Here is a 16,373-nt window from a genome sequence, read left to right as displayed (position 1 = left end):
AGATGGCACAAAATTAGTCAGGATAGTGAAAACCAAGGATGATTGTGAAGAGCTCCAAGAGGATCTCTACAAATGAAGTTCAATGTTGGTGAGTGTAAGGTGATGCATATAGGGACCAAAAAAATTCCAAGTTCAAGTATAGGTTTAATAAGATATGAACTTGCTGAGACTAAGAGGGGGAAAGATCTTGGGGTTGTGAGCAACTTTCAATTGCTCATTGAAAGTGTCAGCCCAGTGTGCAGCAGCCATGAAAAGGGCAAACTCTATGTAAGGGTTATTAGTAAAGAGATTGAACATAAAACTGCTGACATAAAGCCCCTGTATAGATCTATGGTGTGGCCTCATACTATGTACAGTTCTGGTCTCAAAAGACATAAGGAGCTGGAGAAAAGTACAGAAGAGGGCAGCCAAGATAATTAGGGGGTTGGTGCACATTCCTTATGGAGGAGGGACTAAAGAGTGGGACTTTTCAGTATAGAAAAGAGACAACTAAGTGAGAAACATGATATAGAATTATTCATAGAGCGGAGAGAGTTAACAAAAAGAATTTTTCTCTCCCCCAAAATACTAGAACTGGAGTGCATCCAATGAAACTGATGATGGGCAATAGATTCAGAATAAATGAAAGAAAATACTTTACACAGAATAATTAAAATATGGAATTTGCTGCTAGAAGATGTAGTCACAACCAATATACTTCCTCTAAACTGTGGAGTCTCGTGAGCAAAAATTGTGCTTTGTGAGCTACTGGCTTTAAAGTTGTGAGCTACTCATAAATCGTTTTGCTCTGGGGCCATTTTTTCTGAGCTAAGACAATCTGTGAGCCAGAGACTAAAAAACTGAGCTCACGCTAACTCAGCTTAGAGGGAATGCTGGTTGTGACCACAGGAGTAGACAGTTTTAAAAGGGGATTAGGCAGAATCATATAGAATTTGATCTGTCAGACTCTACTAGTCATGGTGACAGAGAGGAACCTCCACATTCAGAGGTGCACTAAACCTCTGAATCTCAGGGCCAGGAGGCAACAAAAGGGGAATGTCTTGACCTCTATGCCCTGTTGTTGGCTTTCCAGAGGAGCTGGTTGGCTACTGTGTGAGAAAGGATGCTGAGCTAGATGGACCACTAGTCATGATCCAGCAGGGATATTTTTCAGTTCTTTTTTTTTCTGTCATAACAATGATCCTTTCCTGCTTGATTTTTCTCCCCAGGGGAGTGAAATGGTACTCACTGATTTTTTTCTGTCACAAAATCTATAGTAACTCAGTAGGCTTATGTTTCTTCCCTTTTTTTGAGTTGTACATGTAATTATTGTTAGTTGCTCATTGCTTTCTAGTTTGAAGTATCTAAGCAAATTTTGAGCATTTTATACAGAAATTGGTGTGTTAAGACATCTTTCCTCATGAATGCAGTTAGATGCACTAAGAGGAGCTGATTGTAGAGGAGCACTTTTAAAATGTGTAATGTATCTTTTAAAAATGTTGCAAGTTATGTGCTTTTGTTTTAGGGTTAGTTTGGAGAACTGTCCTTATTGCTTATTTAAAAAGAGCTTCTGGCAGACTGTAAAAGTTAATTAGCTTGTGGCTTAAAAAACATTGAAATATTTTGGGTTTTGTGGGTGTAATATCAAACAACCGTTGTTTGTGTTAATTGGTGAGATTTTTCTGAGGACACTTTTTTTATTTCCAATTAGGAAAAGGAAATTACAGACAGAGTTGGTACTGAACACCAGCAGCTATGTAACTGATGTACATAAAGTTCAGTTGTCTATTATAGAGAAGAAAAGCAGCTTAGATGGAGCCATAAAGGTAGCAAGAGGGTTGAAAGCAAAGAATTCTTTCAAAAGTTGTCATAGTTTACGTCAGGTAAGCTACATTTTAATTTGTTCTGTTCCTCCTTGTTGGATGTTTCTATTTTCATTTTTTTTAATGCACCTAATATTTGGACAAGTTATTGCAGACTTCTTAAATATCCTTTAAGAGCCCTGTGGCGCAGAGTGGTAAAGCTGCAGTACTGCAGTCGGAGCATTCTGCTCACGACCTGAGTTCGATCCCAGCGGAATCGAGGTTGCTGGCTCGAGGTTGATTCAACCTTCCATCCTTCCGAGGTCGGTAAAATGAGAACCCAGCTTGCTGGGGGGAAAGTGTAGATGACTGGGGAAGGCAATGGCAAACCGCCCCATAAAAAGTCTGCCAAGAAAATGTTGTGAAAGCAACGTCACCCCAGAGTAAAAAACGACTGGTGCTTACACAGGGGACTACCTTTACCTTTTTAAAATGTCTTTTAATCAGTTCTTTTGTGCATAGCTGGTTTTTTCAGTATTTTTTCTAAGCAGTTGGTTACAGGGACTGCAGTAGGTTCCTTAGTGGAAAGTCTACTAAATAGCTGTTTTAGAAAAAGGGGGCACACGGAGGAGGGGGGAGCTATGATCTTCCCAGTGTCAAGAGCAGGAGTGGGGGCAACAGACAAAAAAGAGCTTGGGGCAGGAGTCAGGCACCAGGAGTTCTATGAGAAATAAGCCAAAGTTCAGAGCCTGGGAGGAAACCTGTATAGAAAAGGAAGAGAAGAGATTGTACTTATAGCCTACCCTTCACTACCCAAAGGAGTCTCAGTACGGCTTACAATCTCCTTTCCCTTTCCTATTCTACAACAGACAACACCCTGTTAAGGTAGGTGGAGCCAAGAGAGCTCTGACAGAAACTGCTCTTGAGAGGAACAGCTCTGCGAGAACTTGTGACTGACTCAAGGTCACATCAGCAGGAGCATGTGGGGAGGAGTGGGGAATCAAACCCGGTTCTTCCACTTAACTGCACCAAACCTCTGCTGCTCTAATCAGCAGATAGGTAAAGCGAGGCTAGAGGCATGGAACCTTGCTCCCTGTGCAGCAGGTGCTAGTAAATGGCAGTTATGTAAGGATGTGAAACTTTAGAAAAGGGCCTTGTGAGCCAACGGGAGTGTTCCAGCTATTTTGCCAACTCCGGTTTGAGAAAATTCTGGGTATACATCATTCAGAGAAAACACTAGCCTGCTGCAATTTAAGCTGGTGAGAGGGCTAGAAGCTGCTCTCTCTCCCGCCCCGAACTGTGAGTGAATAAGCGCTTTATACCAAGTAAGCTGAGGATCTGGAGCAGGTCACACCCACATTTAACAAGTATATTGCCTCAGTATCCTTTCATTGGATCAGTTTTGGGAGAAGATTGTGGTAGGACTATATCTGGCTTTATCCAGGTAAAAGTTCTGATGTTCAGGTTGTGTACATTGTGTACATGTAGGTGTTCAGGTTGTGTACATTGAGCGTTCAGGGGCTTTCATGGCAGCCCTTTGGGCTGCTGTAGAAAATCCTGAAACCTTTGGAGAGCTTTAGTCAAGACCAGGGGGAGTTCTTGGAGGTCCTAAGCATCAGTGCTTAGCAGGAAGATAAGATAACAATGTGGTAAAATGTACTTGCACTCAAAGCACAGTAGAATTAAATTGAGCATTTGAAAATTTAAGTGTTTTCACTGAATTTAATGGGGTATAAAGTTTTTGTAGTTGCGTATAGCGCTAGATAGTTCATAATAAGTATTTCCCCTTTTTTGTGATTCTGTATACTATAGTATAAAGTTCCATGGATATCTGAATCCTACCTGGATTTTCGCTTGAGATATACTGAGGAGCAATCATAGTTGCTCATTGAGATTATTTGTGTGTGCTTGTTCATAACCAGGCCTTGAATTCAGCCGGGAACTCACAGGAGCACAGCTCCTGAACCTTTCTGACATACCCTGTCCTCCTCTCCACCTACCTTGTCCATTGAATAGAGGGTGCAGCTGCATAACAACCCCTTAATTAGGAAAGCAGCCAGCCACCAGGAGCTTTGCCACTTCTTCAGCAGCCCAGTTAATCCCTGGAGAAGCCCACACCACCCCTTCTCCACTTACATAATTTTGGGCAGCGGGTGGCTTGCTGGCCTTTTGACTAATGAGTTATGCTAATGAGCTCCACCACCTATTTTTCTACAGAACGACCCCTGTGCATAACTAATTCAGAACTGTAATTTTGTATTAAATATTTGTAGCTTTCCAGCACTGAAAGGTCAAGTTCTTTTTTTCCCCAGAAGTTGCTATTTGTTCTATAAATTGGGATCTTATAATTTCAGGTTCTTTGCAATTTAAAAACGACAATTGAGGATGAAGTTTCAAAACTGGATAATTTGAAGAAAAGAACACTTCCAAGGTAATGACTGGAACTTTTAAACTGCTTTAAGGAAGCTAATATTTGCGTTTCTTAAACTACAAAGGCATTATTACATCACTAATGAAGTTCTAGGTGATGCTGACTGGAAGAACAGCTACTTTAAAGGGAATTGTGCTTTCTACCATGGATGATGAGCAACTTTTGCTGAAACGCTTTGCTAAGAGCATGGGAGTCTTGCTGGGCCCTGGTTCCTTGTTAGAGAAACAAGAATCCATGGTGACAAAAACAATGTTTTCTCCAGCTCCTTCTAATAAAGAACTTGAGTCCCAATTTGCAGATACCTGATCTGGAAGCATTGATCCATTCTCTAGTAACCTTGAGGCTAGACTGTGGTATTGCACTCTATATAGGGCTTCCCTTGAAGACAATCTGGAAATTGGGCTGTTGCAAAATGCAGCAGCCCAGTTATTACCTGGGGGTTTAGCCAGTGGGACTATGTTCCTCCTATTCTGAGGTCCCTTTCTTGTGTGCCATCTAGTTTCCATGTCCAGTTTGAGGGGCTAGTGCTTACTTTTAATGCCCTTCACAAGCTGGGGTCTGCATACTTGAAGGACCAGCTCTGTATGTTTCTGTGTGACATCTTCATTCTTTCAGTACTTCTCTTGTCTAAGGCACATTTTGCAACAGTTTGACTCAAGACTTTTAAATCGCTGTCAGATGCCTCTGCAACATCCTCCCAGAAGAGGTCAGGGTTTCTGGTGAGGATGTATAAAAGAGCTGTTGTGGAGAACCTTTAGGACAGGCTGACCCTGGGAGAGGGAATATCTGTAGGCAGGTGGGATATGGTGATTTTAAGTTGATTTTAATGCAGTTTCTCTGTTCTGTTTGTTTTTATTAAAATTGTTCTTATATTGCAACCTCTCTATTGAAACCTGAGCATATGAGGTTCATGCTCGGGAGAAAAACAAGCATATAAATATTTTAAGGACTAAAATTCTTTGAGGTGTCTGGAAAGCACTAACTTTTAAAAAAAAATACCAGTACTAAATCACTTGAATAAACAACCAAATGTGAACAGTGGATGGGGTGTAAAGAACTCCCATGTGAATTAGTGAAAAGCATTTCTGTGCATGTACTATATTGGGTGTGGAAGAATTGCTGGCTATCCCCTTAAGCTGTATTCTCTGCGTGTGTTTTGAGGGTCCACAATATTGTGACTTCCATTGGTAAATAACTATATAGAGAATATTGCCAGCAGCGTATAATTTTAACTTGTGGGTTTTTTCTTTCCCCCTAACTCAGGTTTTACATAGATGGTGATAAGAGTACCTCTCAGTTGGAAAATATGGGGGAAATTCTTCTTGATAAGACTGATCTGTTGTAAGTTCCATTTTCTCTTGGTATATAAGCTTCCCATATTAAGAAAACTAGTGTCTAGCATATTTCTGCTAGTAGTGTAAATAATGCGGCACTTCCTATTCAAGCATTTTTTGGGATAAATGCAAAATAGATTTAGACAGGTATCGAAGGTTTGTAGGAAATACGGTGGCCAGGTTCCACAGGAACTGCATGTGCAATACATGGTCCCCATGACCTCTTCCCCTTGCAGCAGCCCCTGGTACCTGCTGAAAGCCACCTGTAAGCAATGCTTAGTGTGTTGTGCCTTCAGTCAAATCAATTTGAAATGGGATTTAAGCCCACATTCCATGGATGGCACTTTCTTAGTATCTTCTGCTGATACCAATTGGGAGCCTCGTTCTACTGAAACCTAACTAGCTAATTATTTCACCTTTTCACAGTAGCGCAGTGTTTAATAATATGTTTATTCATAGCTTTTCCTAGTTTGGCTGCCTCACATATTTTTAGGGTTGGTGTTAAGATATTAATGTGCATGTTAAAATGGCCAAACCACTTCACTGTTTCTGTAGTGCATTTGAGCCTCCATGGCAATTTCCCCCTCAATTTCCCCCCTTCTTAATTTAGATGCCACTGTGGAGAAGGTTCCTTAAAACCAAGCAGTATGGAACAAGGCTGCAAAAGTGGCAGTTTATTTAGAGGAAAGACAAAACATGACCCATTGATTGAAGAAAACAATCCAAAGATTTTTGCAGAAGAATATGATGTCCAGCTTGATGGCACTCATGCTCAGATCCAACAGATGGCTCAATCACCAACTCCGAAGTATCTTGCTGCTTTGCCCCAGACAGTATGTGCTCCAGATGTCATAATTGAAGAAATAATTGAAGATTCTCCAGGTTGTAAGTAGCACTCTTACCCTTCAACCTTCAACATAATTGTGAGGACAATTGTTTCATTTTTTAAAGAGTCTGATAATAGTGCCAGTTCTTGGGGGGGGGTTTGGGTGGGACTCTGGGCAGACAATTCCCAGGAGCTTCCTCTGGCCACCACCACGCCCCATTCATGCTCTCCAGAAGCCTGCATCTGAAACTGCCTGCATCACATTACTACATTAACATCTGTTAGGGCAGATACTACATATACTTACCCATATGTAGTGTTACACCTGCCAGACTAACTATATTCTAGTATTTGTGGTAGCTGAAATATTGGAAGCAGTACACTTTTGTTTTATAAGTCCCCTTGTGTGCTTTTAGAGAGAAGAATATTTTTGATGTATTTAGAATATTTGTGCCATAAAAGATGACAACTGTTGAGATGTGGAGTAAATTTACCTGGATGGGACAGAGTTACCAGTTGCGATGGAGGTGCTTTCTGGCCATCTTGACTCTTATTTCTATAGAAATCAGTTCAGTGATATCTCTTTTTGTACTTAAGTTGATTGATCTGATAGCATGGGAGTTATTCTAGTAGAGTCTCAAGAGATATGACCTTTTTTCCCCCTTCAAAAAGCTAGTTCCACAGAATATCCTGAAGATGCACATCACAGGAAGCTTTTCCCAAAGCAGCTGCTTCCATTTGGAGTGAAAGCAGGTGTGTCATTAACGTCTGGTTTAAAAACTTGTTTACGTTCTGAACATGCTTAATGCTTAAATTACAGAAATTGGCAAGATTTGTAGAATGGAAAAAAATTATTGGACTGGTGTCAGTGCTTGAATACCTCTGGCTGAGATTTAAACAATGATGTTTGCATATGTACACAGAAGCAAGAAATATTCGCTGTTATAGATACTGAAATTGGACTTTGTTATTTTCCTCTTTGTTGGAAGATGTTCTAACTACGCATGCATACGTACAAACCTGTGAAGTTGTTCATGCAGGATAGCCACTTTCTGGAAACTCAGGGAAAGGGAAATTGTGATTAGAATATATTCAAGCAGTGGATTTTTGACCTGCTGCTGCAAGAGCATAATCTGTTCTTGTGGCAGCTGGAATAGAGAAGTAGGAGAATACAAGTAAAACTTAATGATGCCCTTTCCCAGCTCCATCTTTTTCTCAGCTGCACGCTCAGCAACCATCTTGTGTTAGTTGAGCTCTGTCCCTGCATGATTTCCCAGGTCTGCCTGTAGCATTTGCAAAGCAAGGCTAGTTTAAACATTTAGCAATATACAAACTTTAATCTGACTGTTTTCATCTCTACTTGCTGGTACTGCATTTGACTTGCATATAAAAAATCATGTTTTGTGTCATGCTTGTGTATGGAGTAGACATTTTGTCTCCTAAAACTTAGCACAGAGTTGCAAATGAGTTTTGCCATTGTTGGATTTCACAAACTAGCACTTTCTACTCTTCACCATGCAAAGTAAATTTTGCAAATGTGATTTTTCCTGCTGGAGTTTAGAGTACCAGCTCTCTCACTTGCTTTCCTGACTTCTCCCATGCAAAAGGGTTGCAAATGAGGGTTGCTGCTTCTCTAGATTGCAGAAACTGCACCTCCTTTCTTGCTGCTGATCTGCTCATGGTTCCAGAAAGTGATAATGAAACTTCCCACGTTTGGAAAAGTTCCTACTTGTTAGCAGGGCTTTTTTTTTTTTAGCAGGGATGCACAGGAACGCAATTCTGGCTGGCTTGGCATCGGGGTGTGGCCCAATATGCAAATGAGTTCCTGCTGGGCTTCTTATACAAAAAATGCCCTGCTTGTTAGCATTCAGAGTTTGCTTGAATTGAAATTTGTCTTGGTGTAATTTTTGGTGCAATTGCAAAACAGATGTTGCTGCAGTTAATGTTGAAAGAAGCTGATATTAGATCTCTGACAAATATTTTTGCGGTTGAGACTTGTGTAGTTGTAGTGTGGAACATTACATTAAGTCTTGTATTAATGCAACATGACCTGTTCATTTTTTAACTTGTTATATTTGAATGGTGGTCAGGGGAATGAAAAATAAAATTTTAGTGACAACCCTGTCATGGATAAATGGGGCAGTTTCAGCATGAAACTCTCTCCTAAAAGACCACATAATAGTTCCATGAAACAAACTTAAAAACTGGTATATCTGTAGTAGCATAAAACTTGTCACACGGATTTTTTTCTAGAAATGATGTGTTGGTAGAAAACAGCTAGGTTAAATAGTCTTTGGGTGTAGTGGTTAGGAGCGCAGACTCTAATCTCGATTAACCAGGTTTGATTTCCCACTCTTTTACATGCACCTGCTTATGTGACCTTGAGTCATCACAAGTTCTTTCAGAACTATTCTCGAATAGTTTCTTGAAAGAGCTCTCTCAGCTCCACCTACCTCACAGAGTGTCTGTTGTGGGGAGGAGAAGGGAAAGGAGATTGTAAACTGCTCTGTGACTCCCAAGTGAAGGGCAGGGTATAAATCCAGTCTCCTCTTCTCTCTTGTTTGTGTTCAGATATTGCTCTGAAAGGCAGAATTTACATGTATACTTTGTCAGTGTTCTTTCATAGTATGTTAAAAACATGCCTTGTTTTCAAGATCGTTTCTTTTCTTTTCATTGCTGTATCCTGTGCAGACTCTCCAGAATTAGTTCTTGTCAGTTGTGTAATAAACCCTTGTCACTTCTACGTTCGGATGCTTTCACAAAAGAAAATGTTAGTTCATTTGGAAAAAATATTGAAGCAGTTCTGTAAAAGTAAGAATACATCTCCTACGGACATCTTGGAATTAGGTAATTTTAAAAATTCCAAGTAACTTTTTTTGTATTTATATTCATGTGTGTATTAATGAGAGAGTGTGTGTGCATGTGTACCTAGAAGTCATGATGATCTGGTTGACCCCTACTGGGGACTCGGAGGATATTCAGGGAGGTTGCAGAATAAAGCCTGCTCCTGCTCTCCCAACTCCTGGGCTGTTGAAGCATCTTAATTTGTGCATTTTCTATCCACTAAGTTTACCCTTTTGGATGAAGTGTGTTAGGAATTTTACAACTAACTCTCATCCTTCAGTACTTAAAGCATGAACATGGCAGCTGTTCTAGGGAAGCCATTCTGTTAATATTTTTATCCTTTTTTTAAAAAAATGCTTTGTTTCAGGTGCAAAAGTCTTTGTTAAAAGTAAAGAGCATGGATCATGGTGCCGTGCAACAGTTATTGAACTAATTCCAAAGCAGAATACAAAGGAAGGGAAACCCTGTGGTCCAACAAAATGTAAAATCTGTGATGTCGCAATGATGCAAGTATTCTTTATAGACTTTGGCCATTCCGAAGCATTAACTGTTTCAAGGTATGAATAGTTTTCTGCTTTCTGGGTTTATTTTTTAACCTAGCGCAAGGGTGTTTTTAGCATTACTAGATTTAATGGAGAATCTGGGCACCCCCCTGTGTGGATGACAAAGGCTGGAAAACTGCAAAGTCCAGCAGGAGCTTAATTTCATAGGCAGGGAAAAAATCTGACTTTGTAACACCTTCCCTTCAATGATCTGGTCAGAAAATGTTTCAGAGAGGATGGAATGCTGAAAGCAGTGCTGTGTCCTTCAAAGCAAAATGAGTAGGGGAGAAATCAGCCAGAGAAGAGACCCTGGAGACACAGATCTTGCAGTGGGATGCTCATTTATTAATTAGATTTTTTCAGCCATCCTTGCCTGCTTGTTAACCAGTAGCTACTGTCACTCATGTATAATAACTAGTATAGGTTGCTGAGAGGGAATACCAATGTTTCAAGCCGTCGTACAGGTATGAGAAGCAGAATAAGACATGAACGGTTGGATTTAAACATCACTGAGACAAAGAGCTAGAAAACATGCTGCATCAGGTTGTATGTATGGTGGGGTGCAATTGAACTCATGCGGTATATCCCACTATGGCCTGGGCATGTAGGCTTGACAAGTGTGATTAAAATGAACCAAGTCTGTACAGTGTAGACACCAGTTAATGTTAAAGGTTATATATGCATTAGGAATGGTGTACAAGTTGATGTATTCTTGGAGAACAGGTGTGAGGGGCCAGAAGATTGGAGGTGGGCAAATGTCCCTTTCTTCAAGAAGGGGAGAAAAGGAGGATCCAGGTAATTACTGACTGTCAGCTTAATGTTTATACCTGGAAAAGTTTTAGAACAAATCAGTTGTTGAGCATTTAGAAAGGATGGTTGTGATTACTAAGAGTCAGTTTCTCAATAACAAGTCATTTCCGACTAACCTGATCTCTTTTTTTCAAAAAAGATACTACTTGGCTGGGTCAGGGGAATACCGTAGACATAGTTTATCTTGATTTCAGTAAGACTTTTGATAAGGTTCCACATACTATCCTTGTTGACAAGTTGGTAAAATGTGGTTTGGATCCTGTTACGTGGATCTGAAACTGGTTGAAAGGTCACACCCAAAGAGTGCTTGTGAATGGTTCCTCATCCCCTTGGAGAGGAGTGACAAGTGGCTCTGTCCTGGGGTCTGTTTTGTTCCGCACTGAAGGTATTACTTTGCTCTGCTCTGGTTAGACCTAATCTAGAGTATTGTGATCTGTTTTGGACACCACAATTTAAGAAGGATATAGACAAGCTGGAACATTCCCAGAGGAGGCCTACAAAGATGGTGAGGGGTCTGGAGATCACGTCCTGTGAGGAAAGGTTGAAGGAGCTGGTTATGTTTAAGCCTGGGAGTGATAAGATCACTGTTTTCAAGTATTTGAAAGGCTGTCATATAGAGGATGGTGTGGTTTTCTGTTGTCACAGAAGGTTGGACCAGAACCAACAAGTTAAAATTAAATTAGAAGAGTTTTCAGGTAAACATTAAGAAGAACTTCTGTGGCAGAGGTTATCAGTGGCTTCCTTGGGAGGTGGTGGCCTCTCTTTCCTTGGAGGTTTTTAAGTAGTCTACATATCCATCTGACAGCAGTGCTGATTCTGTGAACTTTAGGCAGATCATGCGAAGGAGGGCGGAGGGGGGGAGAGAGGTACTTATGTATTGCCTGTATTATGCAGGGGGTTAGACTAGATGACCCTGGAGGAACCTTCAAATTCTATTCTAAGAAATCAGCAAGCCTGGGTTATGGGTGAATCAGACCCCTATAAATGTTGCCACTGTATCTGCTTGCTTCCATGTTTCCACTTGAAATGAGGATCACAGTGCAACATTGTCTTATCAACAGTATAAAGGTAATCCCCTGTGCAAGCACCAGTCTTTTTTGACTCTGGGGTGACGTTGCTTTCACAACGTTTTCATGGCAGACTTCCCATGGGGTGGTTTGCCATTGCCTTCCCCAGTCATCTACACTTTCCCCCCAGCAAGCTGGGTACAACAGTAGGAAGGTTAAAAAAAATGTTGACTAATAGACTTTTCTGTATTCTGTCATGTTTTGAATACAGCAGCCCAGAACTATAGGATGTGATTTATATCAGGGAAGAAACTTGGGGAGGAGGGGATTAAAATCCCTTGAAACACCAGGACACTGTTTGCAGTGCAAGCGTTACATGAGTCTCTAAATAAAACAGTGTTTAAAATGATACATTTTAAATGATCCTACTTTAAAAAGTGCTTGGACTGGCTCTGAATGTTTCATGCTGAAATTCTTACAGGCTGGCCCATTTAAACACTTAAGTTAATGGAGTAATTTAAACTATAGCCTTAATCCCTGCAGTGCACATAGAACATCCAATGTGATGATGAAAGGATCAAGCCGTATCAGTGCTTGCTTGAACAGGACTCAGTTTGTGTTATGTGTGTGTCGGTGTAGATTATCTACCTCATTCTCACTGCTAAACCATTTAGAAGAAGACTGCAGATTTATACCCCGCCCTTCTCTCTGAATCAGAGATCCAGCGGTTTATAATCTCCTATATCTTTTACCCCCAAAACAGACACCATGTGAGGTGGGTGGAGCTGAGAGGGCTTTCACAGCAGCTGCCCTTTCAAGGACAACTCCTGCATTAGCTATGGCTGACCCAAGGCCATTCCAGCCAGCTGTAAGTGGAGGAGTGGGGATTCAAACCCAGTTCTCTCAGATAAGAGTTCACACACTCAGCCACTACACTAAACTGGCTCTCATATATAAACTGCACTACAGATTAATTGCAAACCTAATCGTTGCACAGTTTACTCTATTCTTTATTTATATCCTGCCCTCCCCGCCGAAGCAGGCTCAGGAGGCCAGGTGTTAAGGATGTGTCTGATTCCCCAGCTTCTTCTAAGTTTTAGAAAATTCATACTTCAAGGGAACATTAAAATACACAGAAGTTTCTTGAGTTATAGTAATTTCTTGGGTGTATAGTAATTATTTTCCAATGAAAGTTTTTTTTAAAGGAAGTTTATTTTAAAAAGTGAAATTAAGCTTAAAAGTACACTTACTGATGATAAAGTGAGAAATAACTTCTGGCAATTCCCTCTCCTCCCCAATCTTAGGTTTGCTAGTGATGTTGCAGTGAATCCAGAACATGCTACTCTAGACTATTTAGTGACAGAAGATTTGTGCTCAGTTGTAAGGATACCTGATTTTCTTATAGAGGCACAACTTGGAGGAATAAAAAAGTTGGCACTGAGGTGCTCCTTGAAGGACATTGTTCCCAAACGTTCAGTAAGTATATTCTTAAAATATATACCTGTCAGAGGTGTGTTTTCTGGTTTGCTTTATACATCTTTGCACAGGAAGAAAAGCATTAACCAATATATTAAATGGATGCTAGGATACCAAGTATAGAACCAGGTGGGTAACTGTGGTGGTCTGAAGCAATGGCACCTTTAAGATCAACAAAGTTTTATTCAAGGAATGATTAGCTTTTGTGTGCATGCATACTTCCTCAAATACAATGAAATTTACCAGTATATCATCAGTTCATCTTCAATGCAACCCTACATTGTGACTGTGGAGGCAAAGTCAGTGGACTGTTAGCTGCCCTGAGTCCACTTGCAGAGAGGGTGGGTTATAAATTAAAGGAAATAAATAAAGGCCAGCTTGATTGGAATTTTTTTTTAAGCTTCTAGGAACCGAAAGGGCACCCATCCCCCTCACTTCAAAGCAAGTGCAGAGGTTTCTGGCCAAACTGTAATGTGATTGTGCCCCCTCTCCTTCAGTTCAGTCCTTGTCACTGTCTAGTGAGGAGTTCTGTTGCTTTGATCCGTACTTGCAAGATCTTTTTGGCTTGTTGCCTACATTTATGGTGTTTCCTTTTTTTGGAGGACTTTCTCAGTTAAACTAATCGTCACTCCTTTTGTCACATTTGGGTGAGGCAGCGCTCGCTGATCTACCCCCTCCTTTTTCCCTCACAGAACAACTGAGTGGGGTTCCTGAACTTGCTTCTTGAGCATGATTTCCAAAGCTCTCTACAAAAAGTGGACTTGATTACTACTAAGATGACGCACAGCGATGAGCATGAGGAGTGATTAATGTGCTTGGGTGTAGCACATAACATGGGTGCCTGTAAAATTTGCCAAATGTTCACCCCAGACACCTGATTGGATAGAGCTTTTTGTTTGAAAGATTAGCAGGCTAGGAGTTCAGAATGGGAGAGGTTCATCAGATTGCTGAAGGAAGGAGTTTTAAAATCCCGATATCCAGCATATCTTGTTCATACTATCTCCAATGTGCAGCAAAGTGAAGAGTCCCCAGTTTCAGAGGCATTTGGGTTGCATTGGGAGGGGAAGGCTAGAAAACTATGGCCTGATTAGTTGTCTTCCATCTGAAATGGAGTGATTTTATTGTTTTAATCATTCATTTACTTCTAATTTTATTGCTTATTGTTGTTTAGGTCTGTTGTGATCCACCCTGAGCCCGCTTGCTGGATAGGGCAGACTAGAAATTAAATAAATAAATGCATCCCTCCTCCATGTTGAGTATTGGTTGCTGTTCTTGGGTTTTCAAGATACCTGTTTCTTAGTTCTTGTAGCCACTAGTAGTTTCTGTACTGAAGAGATGTTTGTTTTTTCTCCTCATAACAGAGTGAAGGTTGGAGTACAGCAGCAAGAACAGAATTTCTGAAAATGGTAAATAACAAAACTGTCCAAATGAGAGTGTTCAGGGAAGAAGATGGTGTTCTTATTGTAGATCTGATGAAACCTCCAACTAACAAAATAAGCAGTGACATGCCAATCTCCCTCAGGGATGCATTAGTTTTTTCGGATTTAGCAAGGTATGTCATTAAAAGCCTTTACATTTTTTATAATCCAGGAAGGCTGTTGTGAGCACACCTAACACTAAGTATTGTGGGATTCATTGGTAGTCCATGCATCATGGTTTAGTGGGTATAATTGTCTAAGCCTTTTGAGTGTGTTAAATCTTTATTAGCATGACTAGTCGTTAATGCAGGATACCCTAAATTGTCTTGCTATTCTGAGATGTTGAGTTGATTTCTTTTTGTTCAAATGTCGTCATTTGACAATCTGTATGCAGTATCAAAGCAAGCAGTTGATTTGTTACCTTGCCAAGAATGTCTGAATTGAAATGTACTGTAACTTTCCCAACCCCATACATTCCTGAGCCTTCAACTGTAATGTTTCTTGAAGTGAAGAAAGCAGCCATATCTGACCCAAAGGCTGATGGCTAGCATGGAAAAGAGAGAACTGTGTGTTAACTTTCGGTTTGTTATTGTCTGTCCGCTATGGAGTACATTCTTCACAGAAGAAAAGTTTAGCTAGTCCTGGCCAAAGAGGAATCTCCTGTTTTCAGCCCTGACTTCAAGATGGTGGGGAAAATTTTGCCCCTTGGGGGAGTAAGATGGTGTGTTGCTTCCCTGCTGCTGCCATCTTCCTCTCATCCTTAGTGAGAGTGGGCCATCTAGATAATGGGTGGGTTTCAGAATATTGTCTTCCAGTGCAGTAAAAGAGAATTCCTTTCCTCAGGGATGCTGTTTGAATGGGAGCTAAACTTGCCCTGATTGTTGCATTCTGAGAAGAACACACACACAGATGGTAGTTTGGATTGTTTCAGAGCATTTAGCCAGGAGTCTCTGAAAATCATTGCCACCTTTATCAGGATAAACTCTGATCTGATTTTTGTTTCTTGTTTATCCTAAAATGCAATGGGAATGTTGGGAATTGCTTTTTAAAAAATAGTTCAGTATGTTTTCACTAGGGTTCATCAAAGGCATTTCAATTGAAGGTGGCTTTCTTCCACAACTTTATTCAGCGCTTTATTCTGAACTCTCTTGCTAGCCTCCGCACTGAATTGGCCGATCAGTCTGAGAATTCTGTGCCACTGCAATACTGCCCACCTGTGATGCCCCAAGAAAATACAGAAGCTGCAGTTGTGGTTACTTACATCATCAGTCCTGGTGACTTCTACATTCAAATGGTAAAGGGTTCAGTCAGTTTAATCTCATTTGCTAATTCTCTTGTTCAAGTGCTTCAGAAAGTGTTTTTGTACTGGAAATGAATATGTGGATGATTGCAAGGCCTGACTAATTTGATTTTATTTATTTGATTTGATTTTTAGTCTGCCCTTCCGATAGAACAGGCTCAGGATGGGTTGCATCATAATTTTTTCAGTTCTACAAGCATCCGTTTCATGGAATCAAATCCTGGCTTCCTGTTTAGTAGTCTGATCAATGCCAAGTTGTATTTGCCTGGTTCGGTTTTGGGTTTGTTTGTTTTTTTTTAAATTCTAGCTAGAGGCTGCAGTACACCTCTACTTCTAGTGTTATGCTTTGTTGGTTCATAAACTTGGAAATGTCTTTGCCTCATTCCCAAAGGTGGAGAGTGGGGGCTAAAACACAGGAAAGCTGCAGAAATCTGCTTATCCTTAACAGTGTGAAATTCACTCATTCTAATTATAAAGAGTATAAAAAAGATCTACAGGTGATGGGAGCAAGAGCACACATGCTGCCCCAGCCTAGTGGAGATCTAGGAAATTAGCAGGAATAGTAATAACACTTTTTCCTTATTTAACCGGGGCAGAAGTTAAG

General features: G+C 40.6%; 1 protein-coding gene across 1 annotated transcript in view; it reads left to right on the top strand.

Moving 5' to 3' along the window:
- RNF17 (ring finger protein 17) overlaps positions 1-16,373 on the top strand; it is an 85,956-nt gene that overhangs the window by 8,542 nt on the left and 61,041 nt on the right. The window contains exons 7-16 of the mRNA XM_060234833.1: positions 1,691-1,862; positions 4,136-4,212; positions 5,476-5,550; positions 6,157-6,431; positions 7,045-7,125; positions 9,064-9,219; positions 9,584-9,773; positions 12,880-13,051; positions 14,413-14,603; positions 15,625-15,763. Coding sequence (XP_060090816.1) covers positions 1,691-1,862; positions 4,136-4,212; positions 5,476-5,550; positions 6,157-6,431; positions 7,045-7,125; positions 9,064-9,219; positions 9,584-9,773; positions 12,880-13,051; positions 14,413-14,603; positions 15,625-15,763 — 1,528 coding nt within the window. The remainder of the gene's footprint in view (positions 1-1,690; positions 1,863-4,135; positions 4,213-5,475; positions 5,551-6,156; positions 6,432-7,044; positions 7,126-9,063; positions 9,220-9,583; positions 9,774-12,879; positions 13,052-14,412; positions 14,604-15,624; positions 15,764-16,373) is intronic.

The sequence above is a fragment of the Heteronotia binoei genome, chromosome 3 (genome assembly GCF_032191835.1).
Source record: "Heteronotia binoei isolate CCM8104 ecotype False Entrance Well chromosome 3, APGP_CSIRO_Hbin_v1, whole genome shotgun sequence".
Taxonomy (NCBI): domain Eukaryota; kingdom Metazoa; phylum Chordata; class Lepidosauria; order Squamata; family Gekkonidae; genus Heteronotia; species Heteronotia binoei.
This window is presented reverse-complemented; position numbering and strand designations above follow the sequence as displayed.